The sequence below is a fragment of the Hemiscyllium ocellatum genome, chromosome 20 (assembly GCF_020745735.1).
Source record: "Hemiscyllium ocellatum isolate sHemOce1 chromosome 20, sHemOce1.pat.X.cur, whole genome shotgun sequence".
In the NCBI taxonomy this organism is placed as follows: Eukaryota; Metazoa; Chordata; class Chondrichthyes; order Orectolobiformes; family Hemiscylliidae; genus Hemiscyllium; species Hemiscyllium ocellatum.
The window spans coordinates 54301337-54316920 of NC_083420.1; the positions used below are offsets into that span (position 1 = coordinate 54301337).

Consider the following 15584-nt stretch of genomic DNA (forward strand, 5'->3'; position numbering starts at 1 on the left):
TACAGTGCAGTACAGGCCCTTCGGCCCTCGATGTTGCGCCACCCTGTCATACTAATATGAAGCCCATCTACACTCTTCCATGTACATCCATTTGTCTGTCCAATGACGACTTCAATGCACTTAAACTTGGCGAATCTACCACCGATGCAGGCAAAGCATTCCATACTCTTACTACCAGGAGAAGGTGAGGACTGCAGATGCTGGAGATCAGAGCTGGAAAATGTGTTGCTGGAAAAGCGCAGCAGGTCAGGCAGTATCCAAGGAGCAGAAGAATCGACGTCGATTCTCCTGCTCCTTTGATGCTGCCTGACCTGCTGCGCTTTTCCAGCAACACATTTTTCATACCCTTACTACTCTCTGAGTAAAGAATAAGGTCAGCAGTTGTCAAGTGGCGAGTGAATGATGATTGTGGAGAATGTGACTCTTAATAACACTGCTGATTACACATTGCTGATGATTGAGAGTGGACTTATTAGGTGGATATGTTATGCTTTTTTGTGGACAGGGCACATTTGGCAATTAGAAGCCACATTCATTCAAATTATCAAGAATATAATGTTGTTTCAGGCTTCTCCACATTGACTTTCTTATTCATACCTACTCTTGATCCATAACTTATTTTGTAACTGCCTTTCCCTTCAATTCTACACAATTAACTGCTTTGTCATTTAATCTCATCTGTATTTCGCCCTGTCAAAGAGATTCCTTCTATTCTTTTGCCTCACCCATGCATTGCTTAGACCCTATTACATTTCAAACCTTTCCCAGTTCTGATCATGGGTCATTGATTTAAAATGTTAGTTCTCTCTCCACAGAGGCTGCCAAACCTGTTGAGTCTTCCCAGCATTTTCTGTTTTCCTTCAGTTTTCCAACATTCCACAGTATGTTGCTTTTTCCCCTTTTCATCACTCTGCCATTTCACTTTGCAGATGTTTAAAATTGCAAATATTGTAAAGAGGCTTGTGGAAAAAACTGCTGGTCCCCTTGAGAAGATATTCAGATAGCCAGGGCTTTAGGTGTTCCAAGTGCAGCTCTTAAAGTGCCCATTGCACCAGCATTCCTTCTAATTTACTTACAGCAGCACAGGCCTCTGACTCCAGTGTGTGTAGTAACTCTCAGAACCGGAAGTACATGCCGCAATCAATGTGCCACTACCAATCACTGTGAGCAGAACCTTGGAATGGCTCACGCGTGTGCGCCAATGCAGCTTAGAGGTAGGTGCTGCTCTCCTAGCTTGACGGTAATGGCGGGCTGAGAATTAAGCCAGGCAACGAGGTGAGCTGATGCCAGGCAATGCCTGCTGTTGATGGTGAACAGTGCCTCACGGATGCCCAGGTTTGGATATTTAGTTTCGTTTGTACCTGTCCTATTTACCATGGCGGTAATGGAGAGGGCAGTCATCCTAAATGTGAGAATGGCACATTGTCTCCTGTCTAGCAGACAGATGCAACTAAGACAGCTAGATTAGTGAGAATGAGGTGAAGAAGATTTTTGTTCCTCTTGTAGCTTCCATCTAAAGCTCCCACCAGCTCCACACTCGTCCTGATGTCCAGCTCAGACAGTCCTGGTGCAACTGAGCTGTGGTGCTACTGCTGATTCCCCCACCCAAGGAACATTCTATGTCACTCTCTGTGTTTCCTCATGGGATAGCATTGATTTGTCAGCCGAGGGGATGAATGAGGTTTTGTCAGAAGTTGGTAATCATTGGGCGGTTTCCTGAACCATGTTTGACCTGCATCTGTGAGAACTCAAGGGATCTGGAGTCAATGTTGAGGGTTTCTTGTGCAACACCCTCATGACTGTATACCAACATGCCACCAACTCTGTTGAGTACGGCACAGTATGTTATGGGCGGCACGGTGGCACAGTGGTTAGCACTGCTGCATCACAGTGCCAGAGACCCGGGTTCAATTCCCACCTCAGGCGACTGACTGTGTGGAGTTTGCACATTCTCCCCGTGTCTGCGTGGGTTTCCTCCTGGTGCTCCGGTTTCCTCCCACAATCCAAAAATGTGCAGGTTAGGTGAACTGGCCATGCTAGAGTTAGGGGTAAATGTAGGAGTATGGGTCTGGTTGGTATACGCTTTGGCGGGTCGGTGTGGACTTGTTGGGCCGAAGGGCCTGTTTCCACACTGTAAGTAATCTAATCTAATCTAGTCCTGTCTTACTGACAGGAAAAACCCAGTGATGGAGATGCTGGTGTCTGGAGTATTGGCTATGAGGTACAATATAGTGAATGAATGTATATGAGGTGGCTCTTTGATGAGTTGGGGTTACGGCTCTCCCAAGATCGGCATCTGATAGTAAGTTGGATGTAGAAAGGTGTATCTTTATCATTTCATATGATGAGGTTAATCCCACATGATCCATCAGATTTTATTCATAACTGACATCTCTGCAGCAGTTTGATACATATGAATGGATTGATTGGATATTTGAGAAGGAAATCAGTCTGCTGTGGGTCTGGAGTCATATGTAGGCCAGACCTGATTTCTTTCCTGAAGAATATTAATGAGATTTTACAGCTACCGATAATATTTAATGGTTACCATTACTGAGGCCAACTTTAAATTCCAGAAATATCAATGAGTGAAATTGAAATTCCAGCAATTGCTGCAGTGGGATTCAGTCATTAGTCTAGGTCCTTGGTGACTAATTCTGTAGCATTATCACTGTGCGACCCGCCTTGATGCTTTGACTGACATAAAGTAGGCTCTGAGGGGATTATATACATGGTACAGGGTTTCGGTTATTTTGTGCTCAATGCTGGTGGCAAGACTAACATTGCCATCCTTCAAGCTTCCATTATCAATGCACAAATATCTTCCCCAATGTTTTACAAAACGCTTTTCAGTTGACTTTACAAGCGTGCACTTTGTATTTCTCTCTATCCAGGTCTGCTCGGAATGGTGGCTCATGTGATGTACACTCAGGTGTTCCAGGTGACAGTCAGTCTTGGACCCGAGGACTGGAGACCACACTCCTGGGATTACGGCTGGTCGTTCTGGTATGAGGTTTCACATCTTTTCAATATCACATGAAGACCTCTGGTGACCACAACATTTTTCAGGATGTGAATTACAACTGCTTCTCGGTTTTAATGATGGGCATTGACTTTTATTTGACCTGTCCTTTGCATGTTGCTCCTTTGATTATTCAGTGTTGAGATTGAAGTAAGGTCTGCTACTGCAGTCAGGCAATGCACTGTCAGCTAACTAATTTAGATTAGATAACTTTTTAGATTAGATTCCGTACAGTGTGGAAACAGGCCCTTCGGCCCAACAAGCCCACACCAACCTGCCGAAGAGCACCCACCCAGACCCATTCCCCTACATTTTTACCCCTGTACCTAATATGGGCAATTTAGCGTGGCCAATTCACCCTAACCTGCACATTTTGTGACTGTGGGAAGAAACTGGAGCACCCGGAGGAAACCCACACAGACACGGGGAGAATGTGCAAACTCCACACAATCAGTCGCCTGAGGCGGGAATTGAACCCGGGTCTCTGGCGCTGTGAGGCAGCAGTGCTAATGATGTGGAGAACACTACATACATACAGAAAAATAGGGGGCATTATCTTGTTAATTGACATGTCTCAAGTAATCGAGGAGAAAGTGAGGTCTGCAGATGCTGGAGATCAGAGCTGAAAATGTGTTGCTGGAAAAGCGCAGCAGGTCAGGCAGCATCCAAGGAACAGGAAATTCGACAGGAAGAAGGGCTTATGCCCGAAACATCGAATTTCCTGTTCCTTGGATGCTGCCTGACCTGCTGCATGTCTCAAGTAATCTCCAATTTCAGCAAATGGAACTTGGGAAGCCATTCTCTGAAAGAATTTTCCACATCTACATTAGGGGGCTTCATCGAGTGCCTACAGAGCAGGTAGAGGCCATTTCAGCCCGATGTGTCTGCAGACTCTGAAGACTATCCCAACACCCACACTGCACTATCCCTATAAATTCACCTAGCCTTTGCAATGTTAGAATCTCCATAAAGATCAAAACACTTAAAATGTCCAAACTTCCAAGTGAATAAGTGAAAGAATGAATTAATGTTTAAGACTTTACTGTAAAATGGAAACTGAAAGCAACATTAACTAAATGTCATTTGTGTAGGCAAATTATACTTCGGCACAGAACTTTTCCCCTTTTTTAAGTAGAGTTATAGAAAGCCTACAGTGCAGAAAGAGGCCATTCAGCCCATCAAATCTGCACCTCATCCCATGCAGACCCAATTTACCACAGAAAGTTATTGGCGCCAGTCTGTTAGATATAGTCAAGAGGGAGCTGGATATGGCCCTTGTAGCTAAAGGGATCAAAGGTATGGACAGTGGGATACTGAGATTGCATGATCATATTGAAAGGTGGTGCAGGCTCAAAGGCCTACTCCTGCACTTCATTTCTATAACTAACCCACCTTGCCTGGCCAATCCACCTAACCTGCACATCTTTGGAGCTGAAGAAGGAAACCAGAGCAAACCCATGCAGACACAGGGAGAACTTGCAAACTTCACACTGACAGTCACCTGAGTCTGGAACCAAACTTGGGTCCCTTGTGCTGTGAGGCAGCAGTGCTAACCACTGAGCCACCATGCCAAACATCTGCTTCAGCATATTAGAACATAGAACATAGAACACTACAGCGCAATACAGGCCCTTCAGCCATTGATGTTGCGCCAACCTGTGGAACCAATCTGAAGCCCATCTAACCTACACCATTCCATTCTCGTCCATATGTCTATCCAATGACTATGTAAATCCCCTTAAAGTTGGCGAGTCTACTACTGTTGCACGCAGTGCATTTCATGCACCTACTACTCCCTGAGTAAAGAAACTACCTCTGACATCTGTCCTATATCTATCATCCCTCAATTTAAAGCTATGTTCCCTTGTGCTAGCCATCACTATCTGAGGAAAAAGGCTCTCACTGTCCACCCTATCTAACCCTCTGATTATCTTATATGTCTCAATTAAGTCGTCTCTCAACCTTCTCTCTAATGAAAACAGCCTCAAGTCCCTCAGCCTTTCCTCGTAAGACCTTCCCTCCATACCAGGCAACATCCTAGTAAATCTCCTCTGAATCCTTTCCAAAGCTTCCACATCCTTCCTATAATGTAGTGACCAGAACTGTACACAATACTCTAAGTGCGGCCACACCAGAGTTTTGTACAGCTGCAGCATGGTCTCATGGTTCCGAAACTCAATCCCTCTACCAATAAAAGCTAACACACTGTATAACTTCTTAACAACCCTATCAACCTGGGTGGCAACTTTCAAGGATTTATGCACCTGGACACCGAGATCTCTCTGCTCATCCACACTATCAAGAATCTTACCATTAGCCCACTACTCTGTATTCCTGTTACTCCTTCTAAAGTGAATCACCTCCCACTTTTCCGCATTAAACTCCATTAAACTCTTAAAGAGAGTGGTTGTGTGTATGGCATGAGCTGCCAGAGGAAGTGCTGGAGGCTGGTACAACTACAACATTTAAAAGGCATCTAGATGGGTATATGAATAGGAAGGGTTTAGAGGGAAATGGGCTAAATGCTGGCAAATGGGACTAGATTAAATTAGGATATCTGGTCGGCATGGAATAGTTGGTCCAAAGGGTCTGTTGTACAATCTCTGACTTTAATCAAGAGGTCTACAAAACCGCAATAAACTCTAACCATACAAAGCTTCGAGACATCAACATTCCTCAAAAAGTCCATGTAAAAACATCAAAACATCTTCTAAAATTAATGTAAAAGCACACAATAAGTAATGGAGATGTGATGCAGGGGGTACACACATCATTGTTATACTTTATTTACAGCATACATACTCAGACAACGCAGTAGTCTGTAGAATCTGAGGGAAATAATTTTTCCCAGTTTATCAAGGGTGCCAGTTGATAAGGTGCCAGTCAAAGCAAAGTTGCTGTATGTCAGTCTCAGTTCGATATTTTTAATTGAGCTGACATCTATTGCATTTCCCAGCAAGACCCTTTTGTGAGGACAAATGTTTTCCAACTTCACTCCAAATGACCTGACCCCAGACCATGTCCGCATCAGCTGAACAGACCTAAACACCACAATCAATGCAGCCCTTAGTCTTTTATATTCTGTGGAACAAGAGTCAACTTTCTGTAATCTCTCCTTATAAAAGACCCTTGGTACCATTCTGGAGAATCCCTGTTGTATTATATCCAAACATAAGACGTCCAGTCAAAAGTGGAATACCCAGGACTGAACACTGTACACCCATGTAGGAGATTGAGGGGTGACCTTGTAGAGGTTTATATGGTGGGTGCAGATGAGGTGAATAGCAGATGTCTTTTTCCTAGGGTGGGGGATTTCATGACTAGAGGGCATATTTTTAAAGTGAGAGGAGAGAGGAGAAAAAAACATGAGGGGCATTTTTGTTCCCGCAAAGCTTGGTTAGTGTGTGGAAGTAGTGAACGTGGGTGCAGTTATAATGTTCAAAACACGTTTGGTTAAGTACATGAATAAGAAATATTTGGATGGATACAGGCCAAGCACAGGCAGGTGAGACTAGTTTAGTTTGGGATTATGTTCAGTGTGGGCTGGTTGGACTAAAGAATCTGTTTCTGTGCTGTATGACTCTACGAGGTCTGATCAAGACTTTGTATAGTGTAGCAAAACTCTGTCTCTGTACCATTCTGAACTTTGTTGTTGGACTTGTCTGTGTTCATAGCCTTCTAAGTATCTAAGGGCCTCCACTGTTCCTAATTTCCAACCATTTAAGAAGTATAAGGACCAATGCTTCTTTTCAGTCCTAAATAGATTACTTCACACTTACCTGCACTGAAATCCATCTGCCACTGTTTCATCTACACTATTAATCTATCAAAGTGCCTTAGTAATTTTGTGCTGCTTTCCACATACTACACTACTAATCTTTGTGCCATCAGCAAATGTGGATATATGGCTTTCTATTGCACTATATAAATCATTAATAACTACTGTATAGTGGATAGATTCTTGTGGGACCCCACTAGTCACTTCTAATGAGGAATAACCAAGCACTTCCTAAGCCATGGCATTAACTTGACAAAGAAAATGTAACTGTATAAATCTCGGCTCCAGTTACATCAGACAGCCAGACTGGGGACCAAAGACACGAAGAACCATATATTTGTCAAACGGTCACAAATGGAATGCAAATAGCTAGCCAGAGCCACTGGCAATAAGTACCATTGTTAAACAGAACTCTAAATCAATTAGAGCAAGTGTTTTATTAGAGGAAAGGAATAGGTAGCAGTGTGCGATGCAAATCAAAGGGAACATGAGCAGAATATGCTCTGCAAAAGGTCTGGAAGAATTTGGAATAAGAACATTAAGAATGTGGCGCTTTGTCGGTATTTTAAACGAATCACACACATCATCATTTCCAATAGGAGAACCAATCTAATTGAAAACAACTGTCCTTTGAAGATTTGATGAGTGTGCATTTTATATCCGTGTCTTTAAAGTAAAACAAAATCTATGTTTGACTCCTTAATATTTAGATACCTTGTTTTCTGTACTGTTTGAGTTTAACAGGAATTGAAATACACACATATTCCATTGCCATTTCCCAGCATTCCTTCCTCCAGTCAGAAACTCAAGACAATTATTTATCCTAAACATATTGTTTACATGGCATTTTATTAACATTGCATGTGATTGCTTTAATTGACCACAGCAATAGCATGGAGCTTCCTGTTTGATTTCCATCACTCTTTGCTCCCAGAGTAGCCTACATCAATGATTCCTGAAGAAGACAAACATTTGGTAATTATACTAGCGTCAGCTCCTCATGTTTACCAGGAGACAGCCAATGGCAAACATTATTCGATGAATTTATGAGACAGAATTCCAATACGTTTTCTTCATGTTTTGAGACCTGCTCCATGCAATTAAATCATTTTGCAATTAAATCAATGAAATTAAAATTGTCTTCTCGTAAGCATGTCTCAGGGAGTGGAAGAACTGTCATTTAATTTTGAACTGGCCTTAATGCAGTTTTTAAAAATCATTCTAAATTTCAGTTACTCAGATTAGAGGCAGACTCTAAATTTTGATAAGGACCATTCAAAATAAAACTGCGTACGTTGCTTTGAGTTTAACCATTCAATGGATGTAGAATGTTGGGGAAATAAGGTGTAAGATCCAGCCAATTCCACTGAAAGGGAACAAATCATATATATGTTTAAGGGGAGTCAATGGCCTAGTGGTATTATTGCTGGGCTGTTACTCCAGAGATCCCAGGAAATGTCCTGGGGCCCTGGGTTTGAATCCGGCCATGGCAAATGGTGGGATTTGCATTCAACAAAAATGTGGAATGAAGAGTCTAATGATGACAATGAGTCCATTGTCTGATTGTTGGAAAACCCCATCTGGTTCACTAATGTCCTTCAGGGAAGGAAACTGCCATCCTTACCTGGTCTGGCCTACATGTGACTCCAGACCCACAGCAAATGGTTGACTCTTAATTGCCCTCTGGGCGATTAGGGATGGACACCCTCATCCTGTGAATGAATAAAGTTGTAAGTCCGATGCATGACCCTAATTAACATTAAAGCAGCAAAGCTCGAAAACATCATCATCTCTGTAGATTGAGTAATGGTGGAAAGTCTGCTGCTCCACAGTATACCTCATGCAAAGGTACTGGCCAGTCATTGTGAGTGCTAAAGATCCTATTGACTTCATGTGAGAAACAGCAGTGCTCCCCCAATGTCTCACAAAGACCATACAGTCTTCCCTTATACCAATGACAACACTAATATCCCATTAATACCCCCAGCCTGCAGCCCAGATCATAGTTCTGTCTACTGACTACCTCATTGTCCTCTGGCGGCACCATTCTGATTCTCACTTTCACTATACTCCACAGGCCAAGTGGTCAATTCTCCAGCTGTAGGGCTCGTGCCTGCACAGTATTTGCCATTTCAGGGGATGTGAACATCACTGGCCAGTATTTATTGCCCATCCATGATTCCCTTTGGGAAGATTGGGATTTGTGTCCATTGCAGTCATTGGTGGATAGATAGATTCACAGTGCTATTCAGAAGGTGGTTCTACACCCAATGACTGGGAAGGAATAATGATGCAGTTTCAAGTCAGGATGGTCTGTGGCTTGGAGGGAAACTTGATAACATTACCATTTACACTCTTAGAATAATGCAGCATGGAAACAGGCCCTTCAGCCCAAACTGTTCCATGCTGGCTGTGGTGCCCACTCAGCTCATTCCAATTGCCCACATTTGGTCCATATTCCTCCATACCCTTCCCATCCATGTACCTATCCAAATGTACCTATCCAAACCACTTTCTCTGGCAGCCCACTCTCTGCATGAATAAATTGCACCTCATGTCCTTTCTAAATCTTTTCCCTCTCACCTTAAACCTATGCCCTCTAGTTTTCAATTCCCCATCTCTGGGAAAAAGACTATACGCATTCATCCTACCTATGCCCCCCATGATCTTATACACCTCAACAAAGTCACCCATCAATCTCCTACATTCTAAGGAATAAAGTCCTATCCTGGCCAATCTCTCCCTATAACTCAGGCCTACTAGTCCTGGCAAAATCCTCATAAATTTTCAGTACACTCTTTTCAGTTTAACTATGTCTTTCCTATAACAGGGTGACCAAAACTGTACACAATACTCCAAGTGCAGTCTCACCAATGACTTATGCAGCTAGAACAGAACATCCCAACTCCTATAGTCAATACTTTGACTAATGAAGGCCAGCATGCTAACTGCTTTCTTCACCACCCTGTCTACCTGTGACAGCACTTTCAACGAACTGTGTAGTTTGTACTCCTAGGTCCTTCTGTTCCACAACACTCCTCAGGACTTTATCATTTACTGGCCCATCTTGGTTTGACTTTCCAAAGTGCAACACCTCATACTTATTTGTATTGAATTGCATTTACCCACCCTCAGCCCACTTCCCCATCTGATCGGGATCCCTCTGTAAGTTTTGATAACCTTCTGGCTTTCAATGAGACCTCCTGATTTTGTATCATTCACCAACTTACTAATCATGCCTTGTACATTCACATCCTGATCTGTAAGTGTTGGATGTCCATGGGCCTTTAGGTGATAGGGGTCAAGGGGTTGTAAAATGCTGTCATAGAAGCCTCAGTGGGTTGGATATTTAGACAGTACTCAGTGCTGCGATGTGTGTTAATGTGGAGAGAATGAATGTTAAGGTACTGGATGATGTGCCAATTTAGTATTTTTATTAATTCACTCAAGAATGTGGTCATCGCTGACAGTGTCCTTAGTTGCCCTTGAGAAGCTGCCTACTTGAACCACTGCAATCAGTTTAGAAATGTAGGTAGACCCACAATGCCAATAAGAAGGGAATTCCAGGACCTTATCCAAGTGATAATGAAGGAACGGTGATATGTTTCCACGTCAGGATGGTGAGTGGGTTGGAGGGGAACTTGCAGATGGTGGTGTTCCCATGTATCTGCTGCCCTTGGCTTTCTTGTGAGATTGGATGGTGTGGTCTGAGGATCATTAGCAAAGTTCTGCAGTGTACCTTGTTGGCATTGAGCGTTGGGGGTGGAGGGAGTGGATGCTTGTGGATGTGGTGCCAATCAAGTGGGCTACTTTATCCTGGGTAGGATCAAGCTTCTTGAGTGTTGTTGGAGCCGCACCCATCCAGATGGGTGGGGAGTATTCCGTCACCCTCCTGACCTGTGCCTTGTAGATAGTGGAGAGGCTTCAGGAGTCAGCAGGTGAGGAACGACAGATTCTGGGATGGTGATGGCGATGTCTGGGCCAATGCCATTTTCACTGAATCATACCTTATAGATAACATCAGGCTGTTTCTTGCCTAGTCTATGAGACAACTCTCCCAATTTTGGCAATAGCCCGCAGAGGTTAGTAAGGGGGACCTTGCAGGGTCATCAGGGCCGTTTCTGCTGTTGTCTCCAGTGCTTTATTCGATATCAGTGGTCCATGTGTCTTTATTCCTATTTGCTTTTCAAACAGTTGATAAAACTGAGTTGCTTGCTAGGCCATTCCAGAGGGCAGTTAAGAGTCAGCTACATTGCTATGGATCAGGAATCTACATGTGGGCCTGACCAGGTCAGGACAGCAGTTTCCTTGCCTGAAGGACTATTAGTGAATCAAATGGGTTTTCCCTGACAATTGACAATGGTTTTGTGATCGTCATTAGTCGCTTACTTCCAGAAGCATTTTCATTGAATTCAAACTCCACAATCTGCCATGGCAGGATTTGAATCTAGGTCTGCAGATAATGACCTGGGTCTCAGGATTGATAATCCAATGACAATAACACTAAGCTATCAACTTCCCAAGTGGGGACGTGTGCCTTGGATTGCGTCAGGATTCCTGAGAGTCTCGGCTGCACTCATCCAGGCAAGTACAGAGTATTCCATGGTGCTCCTGATTTGTGCTTTGTTGGTCGGGAGACGTTAAGGGTAATCAGGAGCTCATTCACCAACTGCAGAATAGTCAGCCTGAAGCTATAAGCATGAAAAAACATTGGCCTAGTCTAATTCCCGGAGTGTAGTAACTCCAGATTATTGACAGCATTGATAATGCTTGAACTAGTGTGATGTGAATGTTACGTAACATTTAAAAATTCCGGTCACAATCCCAATGCTGATCACTATGTCGTAATGGTCATCACTGTGGTGGAATTCAAACCTTGGTCCCCAGATCATCTCCTGGGTCCTTTGATTAACAGTCCAGTGTTAATATCACTCAACTGTCACCTCCTCCCGTGTTAATATCACTCAGCCGCCACCTCCTCCCGTGTTAATGTCACTCAGCCGCCACCTCCTCCCGTGTTAATATCACTCAGCTGTCACCTCCTCCCGTGTTAATATCACTCAGTCATCACCTCCTCCCGTGTTAATATCACTCAGCCACCACCTCCTCCCGTGTTAATATCACTCAGCCACCACCTCCTCCTGTGTTAATGTCACTCTGCTGTCACTCCTCCCGTGTTAATATCACTCAGCTGTCACCTCCTCCCGTGTTAATATCACTCAGCCATCACCTCCTCCCGTGTTAATATCACTCAGCTGTCATTCCTCCCGTGTTAATATCACTCAGCCATCACCTCCTCCCGTGTTAATATCACTCAGTCATCACCTCCTCCCGTGTTAATATCACTCAGTCATCACCTCCTCCCGTGTTAATATCACTCAGCCGCCACCTCCTCCCGTGTTAATATCATTCAGCCGCCACCTCCTCCCGTGTTAATATCACTCAGCCGCCACCTCCTCCCGTGTTAATATCACTCAGCTGTCATTCCTCCCGTGTTAATATCACTCAGCCATCACCTCCTCCCGTGTTAATATCACTCAGCCATCACCTCCTCCCGTGTTAATATCACTCAGCCATCACCTCCTCCCGTGTTAATATCACTCAGTCATCACCTCCTCCCGTGTTAATATCACTCAGCTGTCACCTCCTCCCGTGTTAATATCACTCAGCTGTCATTCCTCCCGTGTTAATATCACTCAGCCGCCACCTCCTCCCGTGTTAATGTCACTCTGCTGTCACTCCTCCCGTGTTAATATCACTCAGCTGTCACCTCCTCCCGTGTTAATATCACTCAGCTGTCATTCCTCCCGTGTTAATATCACTCAGCCGCCACCTCCTCCCGTGTTAATATCACTCAGCTGTCATTCCTCCCGTGTTAATATCACTCAGCCGCCACCTCCTCCCGTGTTAATATCACTCAGCCGCCACCTCCTCCCGTGTTAATGTCACTCTGCTGTCACTCCTCTCGTGTTAATATCACTCAGCCGCCACCTCCTCCCGTGTTAATGTCACTCTGCTGTCACTCCTCTCGTGTTAATATCACTCAGCCGCCACCTCCTCCCGTGTTAATATCACTCAGCCGTCACCTCCTCCCGTGTTAATATCACTCAGCCGTCACCTCCTCCCGTGTTAATATCACTCAGCTGCCACCACCTCCCGTGTTAATATCACTCAGCCGTCACCTCCTCCCGTGTTAATATCACTCAGCTGCCACCACCTCCCGTGTTAATATCACTCAGCCATCACCTCCTCCCGTGTTAATGTCACTCTGCTGTCACTCCTCTCGTGTTAATATCACTCAGCTGTCACTCCTCCCGTGTTAATATCACTCAGCCATCACCTCCTCCCGTGTTAATGTCACTCAGCCATCACCTCCTCCCGTGTTAATATCACTCAGCTGTCACCTCCTCCCGTGTTAATATCACTCAGCCGTCACCTCCTCCCGTGGTAATATCACTCAGCCGTCACCTCCTCCTGTGTTAATATCACTCAGCTGTCACCTCCTTCCGTGTTAATATCACTCAGCCATCACCTCCTCCCGTGGTAATATCACTCAGCCGCCACCTCCTCCCGTGTTAATATCACTCAGCCATCACCTCCTCCCGTGTTAATATCACTCAGCTGTCACCTCCTCCCGTGTTAATATCACTCAGCCATCACCTCCTCCCATGTTAATATCACTCAGCCGCCACCTCCTCCCGTGTTAATATCACTCTGCCATCACCTCCTCCCGTGTTAATGTCACTCAGCCATCACCTCCTCCCGTGTTAATATCACTCAGCCGTCACCTCCTCCCGTGTTAATATCACTCAGCTGTCACCTCCTCCCGTGTTAATGTGACTCGGCCATCTGACCCCACTGGCATCTTGAGGTAGGCTCCTTCAAGCCTCAATGAAGGCTGCACGACATTTTCAGATCGTATGAAGCTTAATTTGGTCTCCAATATTAATACTTTCTGAACTGTTTTCATCCCAACTGATTTTAATTTGGCATCTGACTTCATCGTTTTGATTAAACATAGCACCTGTTACCTCTGTCTTTCACTGAAACGTAAGCAGGCTTTGTGTTTTATGTTCATTGTATGAGTGTACCCAAGCCTCTCTATTAATTAATCTTAACAAGTTTCACGCATTTTAGATAAATATATTCTGTTTTACAGTTACTGTGGGAGGAATGGGAGTGTTGAGAAACTGCAGAGGGAGCAGGAGGGACAGGTTGCCAGCTGTTTGGGACTGCTACAGCCCAAACGGTCCTCAGCAATAATTTGCCAGCAGAGAAAATGTAGTATTGTTTAAACCAGGGAGGAGCATTTGTCCTTACATTCCATAGATTGTTCGCTTAGTGCTGTTGGAACCCTTTCTGAATGAACCATTGCTCTGTGCCAACCAATTTGGTCACTCTGTGATTACTGGGAAGTAACCAACAATTACAAACAATTGTCAGGGACACTGCTGGACAGGTGCAGATGAATGGCTCTGAATTCAATGAATATTAGCACATTCGACCTTACATTCTGCAGGAACAACCCACAAGTAGCTGATCAATGCTTCTGGCATCATCCGACTGCTACTCATATTCCCTTCACTTAAACAAGATCAGCAGACAGTCGTCGGCAAGTACTGGGAACCATACAAAGAAGAACCTTTTGAATATTTACTCAAAGATTCTAAGCATCTTTGCAAGACCCTATGTTTACTGTCCACCTCAAATTACTTTTTCTTTTTCTTTCAGGAGGCCTGACACTCCATTCTTCTTTTTTTTGTTTTTCTTTCTTTCTCTTTTTTTTAAACCCCCACACTACCGCCTAACTGTGGTAGTGCTTATCTTTCCCCCAGCACCCATGTTGTGTATGTGCAGTTGTGAGACACAGTGAGAGACACAAAGTGCATGAATCTTTATTCAATTTCCACCACCAGGAAGATAGGAAAACACCCGGGTGGCCAGTGACAGGCAGTGCCCTTCGCATCAAAGGGCAATGCTGTGTGATCAAACAGTGAAGAGGGGGGCAAAGATTAAATCAAAAGAGTTGGGGGGGAAATGATGCACTCCACTTCCTGTGGTGCCCACCTCTCCCTGAACAACTCCAGGGTGTTGGTGGACACCACGTGCTCCTTCTCTAAGGACACCCCGGCCCTAACGTAACCGCGGAAGAGGGGCAAGCAGTCAGCCCTAACGACCCCCTCCACGGCCCGCTGCCTGGACCTGTTTATGGCCAGTTTGGCCAGGCCCAGGAGCAGACCCACGAGGAGGTATTCAGACCTGCCGTCCCTCCTCCGTACCGGGTGCCCGAAGATCAGGAGCGTGGGACTGAAGTGCAACCAAAAGCAGAGGAGAAGGTTTTTGAGAAAATCAAAGAGGGAGCGCAAACACCCACACCCAATATACACGTGGACCACGGACTCCACAGCACCACAGAACAAGCAGTTGGGCTGGGAGTCCGTGAACCACTGCAATCTGCGGTTGCAGGGGACCGCTGCATGCAGCACCCTCCACCCCAGATCCCCGAGAGAAAGGGAGAGGACTCCCACGTAGAGAGCCCTTCACTGGGGACTCAAATTACTCTTGATAAATCACCTTCTTCAGCAATTGGGTGGCACATTGGTTCTGTGGTTAGCACTGCTGCCTCACAGCACCAGGGACCTGGGTTTGATTCCACCCTTGGGGGTTTGCATGTTCTTTCGGTGTCTGCATAGGTTTCCTCCCACAGTCCAAAGATGTGCAGGTTAGGGCGGATTGGCCATGCTGATTTGCCTATAGTGTCAAGGGATGTGCAGTCTAGGTAGA

At 44.9% G+C, this 15584-nt stretch overlaps 1 protein-coding gene across 1 annotated transcript in view; it reads left to right on the forward strand.

Annotated features, from left to right (window-relative positions):
* The window catches only part of gsg1l (gsg1-like), a 235263-nt gene that overhangs the window by 202989 nt on the left and 16690 nt on the right, over positions 1–15584 (forward strand). Inside the window, exon 4 of the mRNA XM_060840369.1 lies at positions 2895–3006. Within this exon, the coding sequence (XP_060696352.1) occupies positions 2895–3006 (112 nt within the window). The remainder of the gene's footprint in view (positions 1–2894; positions 3007–15584) is intronic.